The 16,687-nt window shown below is 51.0% G+C and overlaps 1 protein-coding gene across 1 annotated transcript; it reads right to left on the reverse strand.

The window, feature by feature from the left end:
- Nucleotides 1-9,804: 9,804 nt before the first annotated feature.
- LOC144160970 (uncharacterized) lies at nt 9,805-16,224 on the reverse strand. Its single transcript, XM_077692040.1, has 2 exons — nt 15,961-16,224; nt 9,805-10,908 (listed from the first exon to the last, which is right to left on the reverse strand). Exon 2 carries the CDS (start codon nt 10,903-10,905, stop codon nt 10,369-10,371), a length of 537 nt encoding a protein of 178 aa, XP_077548166.1. The 5' UTR covers nt 10,906-10,908; nt 15,961-16,224; the 3' UTR covers nt 9,805-10,368.
- Between the last annotated feature and the right edge of the window lie 463 nt (nt 16,225-16,687).

Raw genomic sequence — 16,687 nt, forward strand, 5'->3', positions numbered from 1 at the left:
GCGATTTTTGTCTGTCGCATGTCGCCATTCCGTCAACTGCGCGCGCATGCGCATTACAGAGTTTATGCCGTCTGTTTGGAAGTGACCAAAATTGTTAAAAGCCACCCACGTAATCTTCGTGGAAGTGACTGTAGCGACACTAAGTGCCTTATGCCCAGACACTTAAAATGATTTGTCCATGTAAGACAAACTGTATGAGAGTCGCCTCTAAGTACAAACAGTTTCCGTTCCAAGAACCAAGAACCAGCAAAGGATGGACGGAGAAAGAAGGGGGGCTGCGAGGGGGCAACCAGTTCCCTGCACGAGACCCCTCGGTTCGCAGAACGGGTCCCCCGGCCGGGTTCGTCTCGTTTTGTTCCTTGGATCGCTCCCCCCAAAACTTCGTGAAACTTAAGGACGTTCCACCCTTCCTCTTTTGTGTTTCCAAGCAACTTTCCCCTCCTTGCTGTATTCTTTTTGTAGAACATTCACGAACACGTGTGCGCGTTCCGAAGTGCCCTTAGGCCGCTCGTGGTCGAGTGAGAATTTCAAAAATGTGCCAAAGGCACCGAAACAGAGCAAGCCTAGAGCTGGTGTGCCTGGGCTGCTTGGCGGTTGTGTGTATTTAACAGCCGCAACTGCTCATTTGCGTCTAAAGGGCGTACCCAAACGAGTTGTTTTTAGGTGTTTCGGGTATTTATGAAGCCACTACTTTTTACTTGATGGTCCCTGACGCTAAAAGATGTTTATCGGATTTTTGTATGTCACCGACGCGAGCATTGACAATTATTTTCCGCGTTGCTCCCTAATTAAATCATTACGTTGTCTGTGTACAGCAAAAGTATAAAATCACCGGTGATGTGCAGCGAGAGCAAGAAAACTACATGTGTGTAAGCAGAAATACTCTTTTTCTTGCTTTGCTTATTTTATTCGCCTGGGTTACGTGCGTACCATATGAGAGCTTGTAATTTTAAGGACGGCTTGAAAGTTTCCTTTTTTTTCGAAATAAACTTACTTTCGTTCCTTTGAAGGCATTGTTGAGTGCTTACGCCAGTCTAATGACTTCTATGTAAGCTATCTACTACAATCACGGATATGCATTTTAAACTGTTTCGCTGTGCAGCTTTTGTTAGCACGTAATCTCCAAAGAAGTTGACGCCGAAATACGGAACACATAATAATTAGAGTTATTAAGATTACTGCTTATCTTATTTTATTAGCGTCCTGTGAGGTCACAGTCCAGTTTTGTCCAAGGTAGTTGAAAAACTAGAATGGCCACCATTTCAAGTTAACTCAAGCGCCTAAGAAAGAGAAGTAGCGTAACGCTAAGAACTCTGTTGCATGTTTGGTGACGTTGTTATCTTGGCTGTCTTTTTTTTCTTACTTTTCGGTACTTGTTTTCCTTAGGCAATGTCCAAAGATAAGCCTACCCCGCAACCACCATCTTTTCTTTATAATGGTATTGAAGATCGAATGTTGCTGCTGCATGATGATATAAACTATGCTTAACATTGCATACATTGTCTTGCGTCCTTCAAAGGGGCATTGTTTTCATGACGTTTTTTTTTTAAAGGGAAACAAAAAAATCCTTGCTCACGAGGAACGTTGGCAGGGCTATAGAAAAGACCTAATTGATTTGACATTTATTTGATTCTAAAAAAGAAGTGTTTCTCTAATATTTTCCACTGTTTTCTTTTCTTTTCACTGCAGGTGCTGGTGAAATTTCCCGCGGGGAGAATCCGAAGTACGAAGACTCTGATGCACGACGCTGCATCTGCGCCGGTGGCAGAGTTGGCTGAAAGGCATTCATTCCTGCTTCCTAATAATGGCAAAATAGGCCACTTTGCTGAGGTGTACAATAAACAACTTTCAAACTGCCAATCTGTGCGCATAGCTGCTGTTCTTTTCAGTAATTTTCTGGCCGGCGATCACAGCATGGCCGGTTTACATTATCACAATGGAGCATATCTTTAGGCTAGAGCCTATTAAACTTTTCGAAACCACAAATTGAAATTTTCCAGTTGAACGTTAACAATTCCCCCCAAGACACATTGCAAGGAATCTCTCGATGTATGTAGGGTTTTATTTATTATACACTAGTAACACATTTAGTGGATATTTGACGCAGTATTTTCTGTCCATTTAAAATGCATTACTAATGCATTTTGCACGTATTTAAACTTACATTTTCTGAGCATTTTAAAGCATTTTAATGGTCTGCATAAAATAATCTGAATGAGGCAAATGGTAGGCCTTACATCATTGGCCAATGGTAGGCCATACATTTTTGGGCAATGGTAGGCCATACATCATTGGCCAATGGTAGGCCATGTATGCTTGGCCAGTAGTAGGCCATACGTCTTTGGCGAATGGTAGGCCATGGGTATTAGGCCTATGGTCGTCAGCCAATGGTATTAGGGGCCATAGCAGATGGGCCAATGAATTTCAGCCAAGCTCCAGCTTTACACGGCCAAGGACCATTTTGGACTAAGGGCCGAACACTTTGGCGGGAGGAAAAGGGCTGGCTAATGTTCTTTGGGCAAAGATTGGCCGCACATGTTAGTGCTGCCTGGGGGCTTCGGAATGTATGGACTTATGTAGCATCGAATGAAGCCTGCGTTGATATGTTCTGGAAGTGAGGAGCGGTTGAAGGTCAGGATAATATGTTTGGTGGGGATTATCTTATCATCCCGGCGCATCGTAATGCGGCGCACGGCGGTGACGTCCTGATCCTTTAAACTTTTAAGAAGGTCGTCATCTGTCTCGTTTAGGATGTCTGGCTCATAGATCACACCCTGCGAGCTATTCAGACTTAGGTTGGGTGTGACCCTGATGTCCAGATCGACCGTTTTCGTCTGACCAAGGAGTGTGGTTGCCTGCTGCTTGTTTTTTACATCAACGAGTACTTCACCTGTGCGTGTTTTAAATGCGGGGCATTTCTTAGGCTCGCCTGGTCCTCCGTCGTTGATGGCGGCGCCGTCCACACGCTCACTCCGCAGGTGCGCGTCTCTCTCCCGTACCCTCCTCGCTCTCAGCAACAGCTATGGCGGTGCGGGTGAGGGGGTCTGCGCGCGCATGCGCCGTAGCTACCCCGTGCGCCTCGTCGCTCTCAACAGCAGCTAAGCCGGTGCGGCAGGGAGCGCGCGTGTGTGCGCGCATCCGCTGTAGTTACCCCGTGGGCTCCGGTCGCGCTCAGCAGCAACAGCGGCAGGTGTACACGGGATAGCGGCGTGCTAGCGGCGTGCCAGCTGCGTGATAACGGCGAGGGGGGGGGGTGTGGAAAGGTCACGCGCTTGTGTAAGGAAGTGTGCGTATGCGCAATACAACCACCCCTATGCGACGCATTTACTCGGGTTCCCCCCGTGGGAAGATGCGGGCGGGCGTTTTTTTTTGGCATTGTAGGTTTTCCCAATTATTCCGTCAAGGTATTTTGTAATCAAAAATACTGATTGTGAAGCAAGTGGGCGGGCTGCGTCAAGACATTCGATAACAAGGAACCGAGAGTAGTTGTCTGGCTTGGGGAAGCTCATGCTTCGAAGTGAAGGAAACAAGACTTCGGTGCGGCCCCTTTTCAGGGACCGATCACGTTTAGGAGGGGGCTTTGATTTTTCCATATGGCATAGAAAAAAGCAGGGGACGGGGGTACTTTCTTCGTCAGCCTTACCCTGATAGCTGATGAGGTCCCGGAGCTCCCTGCCTGGTAAACAGACTGGGAGCCCATCCGCCGGAGCTTGACCTGGGCTCCGACGGCCCCCGTTTGAGGTTTCTACCCTTCACCTTCAAAATCATTACCACGGTCGGTTACAGCGTGAGTATGGGGGCTCGGGCTCAGCGGTGTCGCCAACACCGTAACCAAGATTGCTCAAGGTGCCCCTTGCAGGGTTGGCGCTGAGATCGTCGGCTTCTACGTGCGGAAGCATGGCGTGAAGAAGCGTAGTAGGCCATCTTCCGTAGGCAAGCTCGAACGGTGTCGACTGTGTAGTTTCCTTGATATCCATGTTGTACGTAAACGTGATATGCGGAAGACCTTTGTCCCAAGTCTTATGTTCCAATTCGAAGTGCTTTTTTTCAATAAAAAAATCTTTATTCCAGAAACAACCTGGAAAGGCTCCCCCGGCTAAAACCTGCGCTTCGCTGCCTGACGGGGAACAGAGGCCATTGCAAGACATGTAGGCAACACTGGAAAATGATATATTATGGAACACAGCAATTCCTATTGACACTGCAGTTAAACCAAGCACTTGCATTGTAACAATACGAAACATGTTGAGAACAATACCAATTTACACGGGTATGCATAGACACCATCTGTTTGTACAAACAGGATGGAAGAGGTCTCAACGATGGAGTCCGCCAAGTTCATAAAGCATTCGCGCAGACTCCTATGTTTGAATTTATCAGCCCATCTGTATGTATTTAAAATGAATGGAAGATTATACATAAACATTTGTATTTTATAGTTTGTTCGAAAGCGAGGTATCATTCAGAAATGTGTTTTCTTGTGTGTACAGGATGAGTGTGTTGCTTTAAGGGTGCCAGTGTAGTTACAAAATCCGGCGATATTCAAGATCAGAAATATTATAAACGTAGTAAGTAGAAATAGTACAATTTATCTGCAGGAATAACAGTAAAAGTGCGAAATAAATTTAGTGTTGGTAACAAATGTGGAACGTTTGCAATGTGGCGGATAATTTTTTACTGCAACATGACAATTTTTGTCAGATTTGCCTGTGAAGTTGTTGACCAAAGTAAGCTGCCATTATAAAGATGCGAAGCAAAACAGAGTGTGATATACGTTAAGTTTTCCTTGAAGAGGAAGAAATGAGCGGAGTCTTGACAGAGCTCCGGTTTCAGATGAAAGTTTTTACAGGAGGATTTAAATGTGAGAATACTAGCTGAGATTCGACGACAAAGTCACACCGAAAATTTTGTCATTCAACAACTGCAATGTCCTGCGTTCACACGTAATGACATTTTGGGTTTGACACGCCTTATTTTGTGCACGAAAAATTATTACTTTTCTTTTTGAGGCATTGATCCTGATGTGATTAGAATTTGACCATATAGGAAGCTTGTGAAGAATGTCATTACAATTTTAATTAGAACGTCTAGGTCAGGTCCTGACAGGAATAGAGAGCTATCTTCCGTATATATAATACACTTCACAGTTTTGTCGATTGTAACGATGTCATTGGTATATATGTTAAAAACCAAGCGCCTTAAGACGCTGCCTTTTGGTACGCCACCTGGAACTGGTAAATGAGTTGACCTGTCACTGCCTATACACAAAACTGTGTTCTTCAGTGCAAATATGATTGTAGCGAAGATAAAGGAACGCCACGAATATAATAGACAGCCTATCCGCGATCGCCTTGTTCAGACGTTTTGTTAGCCTATTCGTTTGGAGGAGGTACGTCGTCATTCTGTGGTGATCCGTTTTGCTGTAGCGTGATATTCCGTGCATGAGCTGCGCAGTGAATTAGGACTTCGGGGGCTCTATGAGCAGCACAACTTGGTTTATGAAAACTTCGCGGCTTCTCGTATAGCGCCTCTCGGAACAGCTGCGGTCTCACCGTAGCGCGTCATCTAGTCTGTTGCTACGACAATCAACTTGATCTCGGATCGTGATGTAGGGAACGGGCCCAGAAGGTCCATTCCAATCTGTTGGAAGGTCCTCGATGGGACGGCGATCTGCTGCAGAAGTGCGGGGTGTCTCGTCGGCGAAGGTTTTTGTTGCTGGCAGTCACGGCAGCTCCGAACGTAGTTTGTGACGTCGGATGCAAGGCAGGGACAGTAGTACTTTGTCTTGAGTTTTCCAATAATGCGAGCGGTGCCGAGATGTCTGGAAGACGGGTCTTCGTGGCAGGTTTCCAACATTTCGTCCCGGAGATCTGCGGGGATGAGAAGGGGAGAATTCGTTGAGAATTCGTTGAGAAGTGTTGAGAACTTGTTCCAGTTCCGGTGCTGAAATTCGTCTTCACGTGGACGGAGTTTTTCCGGCTGAATGCTGGCAAGTTTCTTTTGAAGGCCCTAGCCACGCGGACGTTGCGTCCTTCGAGGTAGTCGAGCATGACGCGTAACTCGAGGTCTTGCAACGTCTTTGGGGGAATGTTGTGGTGGTGGGTCTATGAGGGCGCGAGGCAGGCATTCGGCGTCCGTGTGTTTCCTACCGGATTGATAGACTATTGTAATGTCGAATTCTTGCAGGCGCAAGCTCAACCTACCCAGCCGCACAGAGGGGTTCTTCAAATTATCGAGCCAACCCAGTGCGTGGTGATCAGTCACAACCTTCAACAGTCTTCCACACATGAGCGAATTTTTGAAAAGGCCTATATGACAGCCAAGCACTCTTTTTCGGAGGCCGCGTAGTTTTTCTCCTCCTTCGACAGACCACGGCTGGTATAGGCGATTACTTTTTCCCAAACACTTTACTTTTGGACGAGGACGGCACCCAAGCATTTATCACAGGCGTCCGTGTGCATTTTTGTTTCAGCGTTTTCGTCGAACGAATGCTTTCTCTTGGGCACTTTCCCAGCTGAAAGAGGTGCTATCTTTCGTCAAGCGTGTGAGTGGCTCTACAATTCTTGCGAACTTTGCGACAAGGTGCCGGTGGTTTGCGCACAGTCTGAAAAATCTTCGCACGCTCTGCTTGTCTTTCGTTCTTGGGAAGATCGCCATGGCTGAAGTTTTCCCCGGATCAGGCAGAACTGCCGTGGCGCTGATGACGTGGCCCAAAAATTGATTGATTGATTCATTGTAGGGTTTAACGCGCCGACGCAACGCAGGCGATGAGGCGCGCCGTAGTGGAGGGCTCCGGATTAATTTGGACCACCTGGGGATCTTTAACGTGCGCCGAAATCTCGTACACACGGGCGTTTTTGCTTTACGCCTCCATCAGAAAAGCGGCCGCCGCGGCCGGGAATCGAACCCGCGACCTCGTGCTCAGCAGCGCAACGCCTTAGCCACTGAGCCACCGCGGCGGGTGCCCCCCCCCCCAAAAAAAAATTCAGCTCCTCGTACGCGACGTGCACTAATAAAGTTTCAGCTTGAACCCCCCCCCCCCCGTACGAATGGTCTCGAGCACGGTCTCCCACCTTGGAAGGTGTTCGTGGGAAGTGCAGGCGAATACCACAAGGTCGTTGAGGTATACGATGCAGGAATGCCACTTCAGGCCAACCAGCACAGTGTCCACGATTCTTTGAAACATTGCTAGTGCCGTGCTCAACACAAACGGCATCACCTTGAACTCGTATTGGCCCTCCAGGGTTTTGAACGCAGTCTTCTGTCGGTCTCTCTCGTCCACTTCAATGTACCGGTAGCCTGCCTTCCAATCTATGGAGTGGCAGAGGTTGTCGAGACCTTCATCGATTCGTGACAGGGGCTACACGCCCTTTTTTATTATCTTTTTCAGTGAGCGGTAGTCATTGCATAACTTCAATGTGCAGTCGTTTTTCTTCAGGGGTATGACCGGACCAGCCAAGGAGCTTTTCTATGGGTTATTTAGTCGTGGAGCATGTCTTCGACTTGCGTCCGGGTGGCTTCCTGCTCATCTTAAGACACGCTTTACGGTAACTCCATCCTCAGTTAAAATGCGGTGCTTCGCAAGGGGTGTCTGATGTAACTGAGTTCCAAGAAAAATCTTGCTGTAACGACACAGAAAATTCAGTAATTTTGTCCTGATTTTCTTTTTCACGGTGAAATGACGTCGCAGATTGGAAGGATCTCCGCGTGCGTGTTCAGAGTGGGCGACCGCATTCACTAGACTTGTATTGAACGCGGAGCACTTCTTAGGCTCGCCTGGTCCTTCGTCGTTGATGGCGGCGCCGTACACACGCCCACTGCGCCTGCGCAACTCTCCTCCTTAGACCCACAGCTCCGCGATACTACACTATAAAAAAATTACACCATCTTCCTGTGGGTAACCGTGATGAGGATGCGAAGCGTAGTGGCGGCTCCGTGTGGTTCCATTGTGTTGCCGTTATGTTGAGTGATCTGGTTTTTACTAGCGCCAGAGGGAATTCCGCGTCCGAGTCCACACCGGTGGCAAAGGCACGCAAGTGCTGTTGTGTTACGGTGAGTAGGCGGTGGTTCTCGAGGCGCCGAAAATCGTCCATCCTGTTCTTGTCGATGTTGTCTCTGTGGTAGAATCGGTAGTCTCCGTCAGCTTTGGTGAGGTAAAGGTTGTTGACATTGGTGCACCGGCTGAGAGCAATGTACATGCCCTCCTCTTCGCAGCTTTGTCTTCTCGTTCTTCTTCTTCTTCGGCGGTTCCCCTACGGGAAGATGACGACGGTGGTTGAACGGGAACCTATCTCGTAATGGATTCTTTGTTTGGCCAATTCCTAGGCGCATCCTGCCACAATCAGCATCAGAGGCGCTGCGGACGGGGCTGGTTGAGCTGCAAGGCGCGTGGCGCTTCCCGCCACAGCTTTCCCACGGGAAATTCAGCATCCCCCTCTAAAGTTTTCAGTGCGTCGTTTTCATTGGCGTTCGGCTTCTCGTGCCTTCGTTGTATCAGTAGCTTCTTGACGTAGTTTGAATGAGTCAAGGACATAAGGCGCGTTCGTAGCACTTGCTCCTGTCCAGGATTTGTAGCGCAGTGAGAAGAGCACCGCGTACCTCCCGTTGCGGCCAGATAGTCGTGGGTTCGAAACCGGGCGCCGCTATTTGTTTATATATAGTGTAGTATCGTGGAGCTGTGGGTGTAAGAAGGGGAGTTGCGCATGCGCAGTGAGCATGTCGACGGCGCCGCCATCAACGACGGAGAACCAGGCGAGCCTAAGAAATGCTCCGCATTTAAAAAGAAATAGTTAGCGGCGCCTGGTTTCGATCCCACGACTCTCTGGCCGCTACAGGAGTTACGCGGTGCTCTTCCCACTACGCTACAATTCCGGGACAGGAGGAAGTGCTATGAACGCGCCTTATGTCCTTGACTCATTCAAACTACGTCAAGAAGCTACTGATACAACGAAGGCACGCGAAGCTGAACGTCAACGGAAACGACGAACTAAACATTTTAGAGGGGGATGCTGAATTTCCTGTGGGAAAGCTGTGGCGCGAAGGGCCACGCGCCTTTCAGCTCAACCAGCCCCGTCCGCGGCGCCTCTGATGCTGATTTTGGCAGGATGCGCCTAGGAATTGGCCAAACAAAGAATCCATTACGAGATAGGTTCCCGTTCAACCACCGTCGTCATCTTCCCGTAGGGGAACCGCCGAAGAAGAAGACGAACGAGAAGACAAAGCTGCGAAGAGGAGGGCATGTACATTGCTCTCAGCCGGTGCACCAATGTCAACAACCTTTACCTCACCAAAGCTGACGGAGACTACCGTTTCTACAACAGAGACAACATCGACAAGAACATGATGGACGAGTTTCGGCGCCTCGAGAACCACCGACTACTCACCGTAACACAACAGCACTTGCGTGCCTTTGCCACCGGTGTCAGCCACGATGCTTCGCATCCTCATCAGGGTTCCCCACGCGAAGATGGTGTAATTTGTTTTTGCGTTTCTTCGAGCAACGCAGTTGCAGCGCCCTTTTTTAAACGCTGCTACTCCTCTGTAAAATTGGTGACCGAAACATGGGATATGCATTCCATACAGCGCGCATTGATATGTTCCAAAAATCTATGATATGCTCTAAGACTTTAGAGGCAATACATGTAAGTGAGATGAGGTGATAATTGGATTGATGGGAAAGCTTTGTAGACCTAAATACAGGGAATAATTTACTTAGTTTCCAGTTATTTCGCAGAGTATCCTCGCAAATAGACTGTGTGATAAATATTCGTAAAAGCTGCCTGGAAATGGCGCTAGTACCTTGTAGGTAGTTCTGCCTACCGAGGGGGGTTCAGGCAACGGCCTCGTCAAAACATCACGCACAGAACATTGCAAGAGGAACAATTGCGCTTTACTCAAGCAGTGGAAAATGAAATATAAATGGAACAGGGGATACAATCAACCAAGCACATAACAAAAGCACTTCAGGGTCCCAGGGCTTACGGTACGGCGGGACGAACGGCGGGCCTTGCTGACGTGCGTCTTCTTCGAGGTGGCTGACGGCGGTCGCTTCTCTCTTGTGACCGGCGGCGCTCCCGGCCGGCAACTCCCCTCGCCACTAAGCACCGCTGCCCTTATCTAGCGTGCCCAAAGATGTGCCACGCCCTCCCTCCATCGCACAGTCTTTCTGCCGTGTGTTCCCAGATGGCAGGAGAGGTTGCGCGCGGCAGTTTGAAACGGCCTAACGTGGGCGCTCACAGGGTAGAATCCCCACACTTCCCCCCCCCCTTGGAAAAAAAAAAAAGTTCTTGGTTCTTTGCTACACGAAGAGAGAGAAAAAAAAATAAACGAAAGAAAAGGGAGGAAAAAAAAGAAATGTCCGAGACTCGTTTACACACAGTCCTCGGAGTCCAGGATTGCGTCCATTGCTTGGCGCCGCTGGTCTGGGCGCAACCGCCGCAACATTGCCAAGGCTTCTTCCAGGGCGTCCTGGCTGTTGTTGCCCTCCGGGCGGTTGGCGCGCAAGGCTCTTGAACGCTCTCTGTGGAGAGCCCCGGCACGGTGGTGACGCCAGCTGATTTCCGGCACTTGGCACACTTCACACAGCGCAGCCAGTTGTTCCTGGGTGTATACCGGCCGTGGTTCTACCGGGTGACGTTCTGCGATTGTGAGCCCCTGAAAGGGGGCCGGGACGGAGGTGCGCGGCGTGCCGACGAGCACTTGAGGCTGGTCGGACCACTCGAGACGAGAGTGCCAGCCCACCGGGTGGCCCGAAGGTGACAGCACCGTCCACGTGGCCACCTCTTCCGTAGGTCGTGCTGGACGGTACGGTGGCGGGAACGGGCGGCGCCGTGAACCCTGGGGCGGGGCCGAGCGTTCGGGTTGCCGACGGTGGTAGGGGTGGGCCCGACTGCTGTTCCGAGACATCTTCTGCAGGCAAAAGCAAAGAAAACACAAATGAGCCAGTAGTTAGTGACGCATGCGCAGATTGTATCGTGGTGACGGGGAATACTGATGTGTCGCGCGCTTTCCGCGGCAGTCTTCTCGCTGATTCCCGTTGGCTGTATCCTCGCGCGAAAAATGCCGCTTTAGTTCGGACACGTGCACCGGACCGTACGATGCACCTGTGGAAGAGTTTTTCAGCACATACGACAGGTTAGACTTACCCACCACGGTGTACGGGCCATCCCACCTGTGTGCAAGTGAGGCGGTGAAGCCCTTCGACGCATCACTAAGTGGATGTGTTCGCTTCAACACAAGATCGCCCATGGAAAATTGTACATCCCGTCGGCGCTTGTCATACTGGGACGTCTGGTCGAGTCGGGAGATGTCGAGATGTTCGCGGGCCTCCCGGACGGACTCTGTTAGCCGCTTGCGAAGGTCAGCCGCGAATGTCGCGGGGGATTTATCAGTGCGATTCTGCGTGGGTTGGAGCGAACTGTCGAGAGGAAACTTGAGGTCTCTGCCAAAATTCAGTTGCGCTGCCGTGAAACCGGTAGATCTGTTAATCGTTGTCCGCGTTGCGAAGCCCATCTCGGAAAGCTTGTTGTCCCAGTCCTTGTGACGGCCAGTGTGAGCAATGAGCATCGATTTAAGGTTTCGGTTGACCCGTTCCGTAATGTTCGCTTGCGGGTGGTAAGCCGAGGTGCGGGTGTGACGTATTCCCAAGGCGTGGCAAGAATCTCGGAAAACCTTACTGGTGAAATACGTCGCGTTGTCCGTGATTAACTGCGAGGGGAAACCAAACCTCGTGAACACTTCCAGGAGGCATTCCCGCACCTTTTGAGAGGTTAGCTTCCGCAAAGGAAACAACTCGACCCACTTTGAGAAGTGGTCTGTAATTACCAACAATGACTGGTTGCCTCGAGGACTTCGAGGAAACGGCCCCATCACGTCGCATGCAACGATTTGCCACGGCGAGGTGCTATGGACGGATGTCATTGTTCCAAGCGGCAGGCCTCCACGTGGTTTGGTCTTCTGGCATATGGGGCAGGAGCGAGCGTACCGAAGTACATCTTGTCGCATTCCCGGCCAAGTTGCTGTGCGACATAACTTTTCATAGGTTTTTTGCCCAGACGAGTGACCCGCCAGAGCGGAGTCATGGTAGTAGCCGATGAACAACTTACGCAACTTGCGGGGAACGACAACTCGGAAAGGAGTTTGTGTTTAGTCGTCGTCTGCCTGGGGAATGTATCGCAGCAGAATACCATGATTTCCAAGCAAGTAGCTGTCAACCTCGTCGTTCCGGGAAGCTTCTGGAGAGTCTGTTGTCGAGAGCTTGTCGATGACTTTGCGACATAGGCCATCGCTCCGCTGTGCCGCAACCAAGTCCTGCTGGCTCACCAACGATCCCCAACGGTCGTTCGTGGGGGCCTGCACTGCTGCAACCACCATACTTTCTTCGTTTTCCACCTGTGTATCAGTAAAAAGGGGAGCGCGTGACAGCGCGTCAGCAACTGTATTAGTGGTGCCTTTCTTGTATTCGATGGAGTAGTCATAACGTTGCAGCGCGAGTGCCCAACGAGCGAGTCGTCCTGCTGGGTTTTGAAGCCTCTGAAGCCAGGAGAGAGCTTGGTGGTCAGTCTGAATGGTGAAGCATGCTCCGTCTAGAAACATGTCAATTTTTTTCAGCGCGAACACAATCGCTAGGCATTCCTTTTCGGTGACGGAATAATTGCGTTTGGCTGGCGTCAGAGTGTGACTGGCGAAAGCCACTGGTCTCAACACTTGATCCCACTCTTGCAGAAGTACCGCCCCCAAGCCGAATTCACTGGCGTCTGTTTGTACCACAAACGGCTTGTTTAGGTCAGGGAGTTGCAAAGACGCATTTTCTGCTAATGCTGTCAGCAAGGTTTGAAAAGCGGTCTGTTGTTCGGACGCCCAACTCCACTTCTTGCCTTTGCGAAGTAGTTCATTGAGCGGTACAGAGATGTTCGCGCACTGGGGAATGAACTGGCGATAAAACGCAATCATGCCAAGAAACCGTTGCAAGCTTTTGACGTCGCTCGGCGGCGGGTATTGGAGTATGGCTTGCAGTTTCTCTGGATTTGGTCGCAGAACGCCCTTGTCAACAACAAATCCGAGTAAGTTGATTTTTTCCCCGGCCAGCTGTACTTTGCCGGGATGTATAGTCAGCCCGGCTGCGCGCATGCGCTGTAGCACTATCTGCAAATGTTCCACATGTTCCTCGAACGAGCGTGAAAAGACAGTGACGTCGTCGAGATAACACAAAGCGAATTCGTGTTTCGCGTCACCCAGAACAATGTCCATCATCCTTTGATATGAACTGGGGCTATTGCTTAGACCGAAAGGCATACGCACGAATTCAAACAACCCTCGGTGACATGTAAACGCGGTCTTCGGTACATCGTCTGGGTGCATTTCTATTTGTAAATAGCCACATGAACAATCCAAGGTCGTGAAATACTTCGCCCCTGCCACGGCATACGTTATTTCGGTCACCGACGGGAACGGATAGGCATCTCGTTCCGTCATGGCATTCCGTTTTCGGTAGTCGACACAGATTCGCATAGATGCATCTTTCTTACCGACTGGGACGACGGGGAACGCCCAAGGACTATTTGATGGACGAATGACGCCGGTGTCGAGCATCTCGTCCAAGGCTTTGTCGAAAAGCGCTCTCTTGGGGACGTTCATTGGTCGTGGGCTGCATCGCCATGGTTTTGCGTTCCCAGTGTCGATGCGATGCTGCAAGACATCCGTTTTTCCTGGTTTTTCCGCGAACATGTCCGCATACTAGCGCAGGAGGTCTTCGAGCTGTTTGCGCTGAGACGACGTTCCTTTGAAATTCTGCAGCTCCTGTAACAGGTCTGCCGGCAGGCTTTCAGTCGACAAAGCAGCGCGAGACCTGCAGGGTAACGGGGGACCCGCCGAGGTCTCAAACGGGAAAAAACCTGGGTCGTCGCCAAGGTAGTACCCGCCAGCTCTGATGTCCAACCGCATAGCAACATCTGCGATAAAATCTGTGCCTAGGATCATGGCAACCGACAAGCCCTTGAGATACAAAAACCTTTGTCTCTTAGCGCGGGAGCTAACCGATATGCGTAACAGAACAGCGTTTGTGCTCTCCGCGGCCGCGCTCGACGCCATCCTAAGCATAACTTTGGTATGGCGAAATTTTACCCGCTTTGCCTTGCAGTGTTCGAAAAGCATATCGCCGATAAGGGAAACTGTGGAACCGGTATCAAGGAGTGCAGTTACGATCTTGCCGAGCACTTTGACACGAATGGTTGGTGACACTAGCTTGGTGTGATACTGCATGCGATCCACCGAAGGCACAAGAAACGATTTAGCAGGTGTGTTGGCCCGCTGCGACTCGCTGCCTGGCTTCAGCGACGCCGGGACGTGAAGTTTCCCGAACGCGGAAATCTGTCCTCGGTGGCGGGCCCCTGCTGACGGGCCTGGTTGCGTCCGTACCACATTCGTCCGCCGGATGGCTCGTCTTCGTGTGGGACCGGGCGGCCCACGGCCCCGTAGCCCACGTTGGCTGGGACCGGGTGGCCCACGGCCCCGAACCCCACGTTGGCTGGGACCGGGTGGCCCACGGCCCCGTAGCCCACGTTGGCTGGAGTGCGGTCACGGTATCGGTTCTGCGGCCGCCTTCTTGGTGCAAATTCGCCCGGATCCAAAGCCCGGTGTGTCGCGGACTGCGGCGCCCACGACTGGAAAGCGCCAGGCCCGTTCCAGGCACAGCTGGGCTCCAAGGATTGGCTCGGCGTTGGCGGTGGTGCATACTGCAATTTGGCGAGCAGACACTCCTGAATAGCGCGCGCGTTCGAAGCAACTGCATTCAAATCCGCGTACGTTTGAGCATACAAATACGGCTGGAACCGAGGATGGCACTGCCGTAACACACGGGCAACTTGCTCAGCTGAAGTAGTCTCTGGGGCCGCTCTCCTGTATAGTTCCTGCATAGCGCGTACATACTCTAACAGGCTTTCGTTAGGGTGTTGCGTCCTGAGATTTAACTCACGGAGAATGCGAGTCTCGTATCCAGGCGGAAGGAACTCAGTCCGAAAGCTTACCACAAAGGTGGCCCACGACGCAAACGGGGACTGCAGGCACCACCAGCAGGCTGCAGGCCCTTGGAAAACCAGTGGCAATACCCTGGTTAGCATATGAGTGTCCGACGATCCGACGGCGGCCTTGTAGACATCGAGCTTGTCAAGGAAATCCGCGACGGACAGACGGTCGTCATAGCCGCGGTAGGTTGGGATGTCTGGCTGAAGACGGGGCGCCGGGTCTTGTAGAGTGCCCAGGTGTTGCGTAAGAGCTTGACATAAGCCGGCCACTGTGGTGAGAGCTTCGCTGAAGGCGGTGTCGGGGGCCGTGGCCCCGACGACTGTTCCCGAACGAAGTTCCTTTCCGTCGGCAGCGGACTTCATTGCTGGACGCCAACGAAACTCCGAGAACCAACGAACTCGGGCGAAGGAGCTACAAAGATGCCACCGTATAAATCGAGCACGCACCAGCACAAAGTCAACTGCGGGTAATGCTTATCAGTTGCGGCGCTCGCCGGAAAACTGGACATTCGGTGCCGCGGAAAAGAAAGCTGGGTAGTGCGCAGGCTCGTTGAAAAGAAATGAAGTCGGGCGTAAGAGCAACAACATTATACCCGGGTTTCAGCAGCAAAATACATTTCGCTAAGCTGAAGTGCTAAGTTCCAGAAACAGCTGCCGCTTGCAAACAAATGCACGAAAGTTTTAGTCGCAATTTGCTCCTGTGCGTAAGCGTCTTGCTGACAAAAGACTGTGCTAGCCTAAATACACGTTGGGCGCCACTGTAGGTAGTTCTGCCTACCGAGGGGGGTTCAGGCAACGGCCTCGTCAAAACATCACGCACAGAACATTGCAAGAGGAACAATTGCGCTTTACTCAAGCAGTGGAAAATGAAATATAAATGGAACAGGGGATACAATCAACCAAGCACATAACAAAAGCACTTCAGGGTCCCAGGGCTTACGGTACGGCGGGACGAACGGCGGGCCTTGCTGACGTGCGTCTTCTTCGAGGTGGCTGACGGCGGTCGCTTCTCTCTTGTGACCGGCGGCGCTCCCGGCCGGCAACTCCCCTCGCCACTAAGCACCGCTGCCCTTATCTAGCGTGCCCAAAGATGTGCCACGCCCCCCCTCCATCGCACAGTCTTTCTGCCGTGTGTTCCCAGATGGCAGGAGAGGTGGCGCGCGGCAGTTTGAAACGGCCTAACGTGGGCGCTCACAGGGGAGAATCCCCACAACTTATAAGCATTTTTACTGGTATATTGTCAGACCCGGAAGAACCAGAAAGGTTTGAGCCTATTGATTATGTTTAGGCATGCTTCAGTAGTTATTTCAACATGAGGCATCAGAGCACAGTCAATTCTTGGTAACAGAAGAACGTTGGTAGAAGGTTCACTGGAGAAAATTGAAGGACAACAAGAATGTAGTATATCAGAGCATTTTGCGACTGGAACATGTTACCTATAAGGATAGTTTATTGTAATTTTATATGACTGTTTCTGTTTGGCATAAGTGTTTGAGATTTTTGGGGGATTTCCACTAAGGATATTGAGAATGTCCTGAGTGGGCACGGCACAAGCCTGGCGCCAATGCGTCTGAGCAAACCCTTCTTGTTTTTGCTACAGGCCATGCTTTTTATCGCCGAACTTTCACCGGACGGATCAAGCTACAGCAGAAAACAGGCCGACGCCT

Source organism: Haemaphysalis longicornis, unplaced genomic scaffold (genome assembly GCF_048455015.1).
Source record: "Haemaphysalis longicornis isolate Haplotype H1 unplaced genomic scaffold, Haemaphysalis longicornis Haplotype H1 scaffold_11, whole genome shotgun sequence".
In the NCBI taxonomy this organism is placed as follows: Eukaryota; Metazoa; Arthropoda; class Arachnida; order Ixodida; family Ixodidae; genus Haemaphysalis; species Haemaphysalis longicornis.

Excerpts from the sequence above, each read along its gene's own strand:
- LOC144160970 (XM_077692040.1), bottom strand. The coding sequence starts at position 10,905 with ATGTCTCGGAACAGCAGTCGGGCCCACCCCTACCACCGTCGGCAACCC.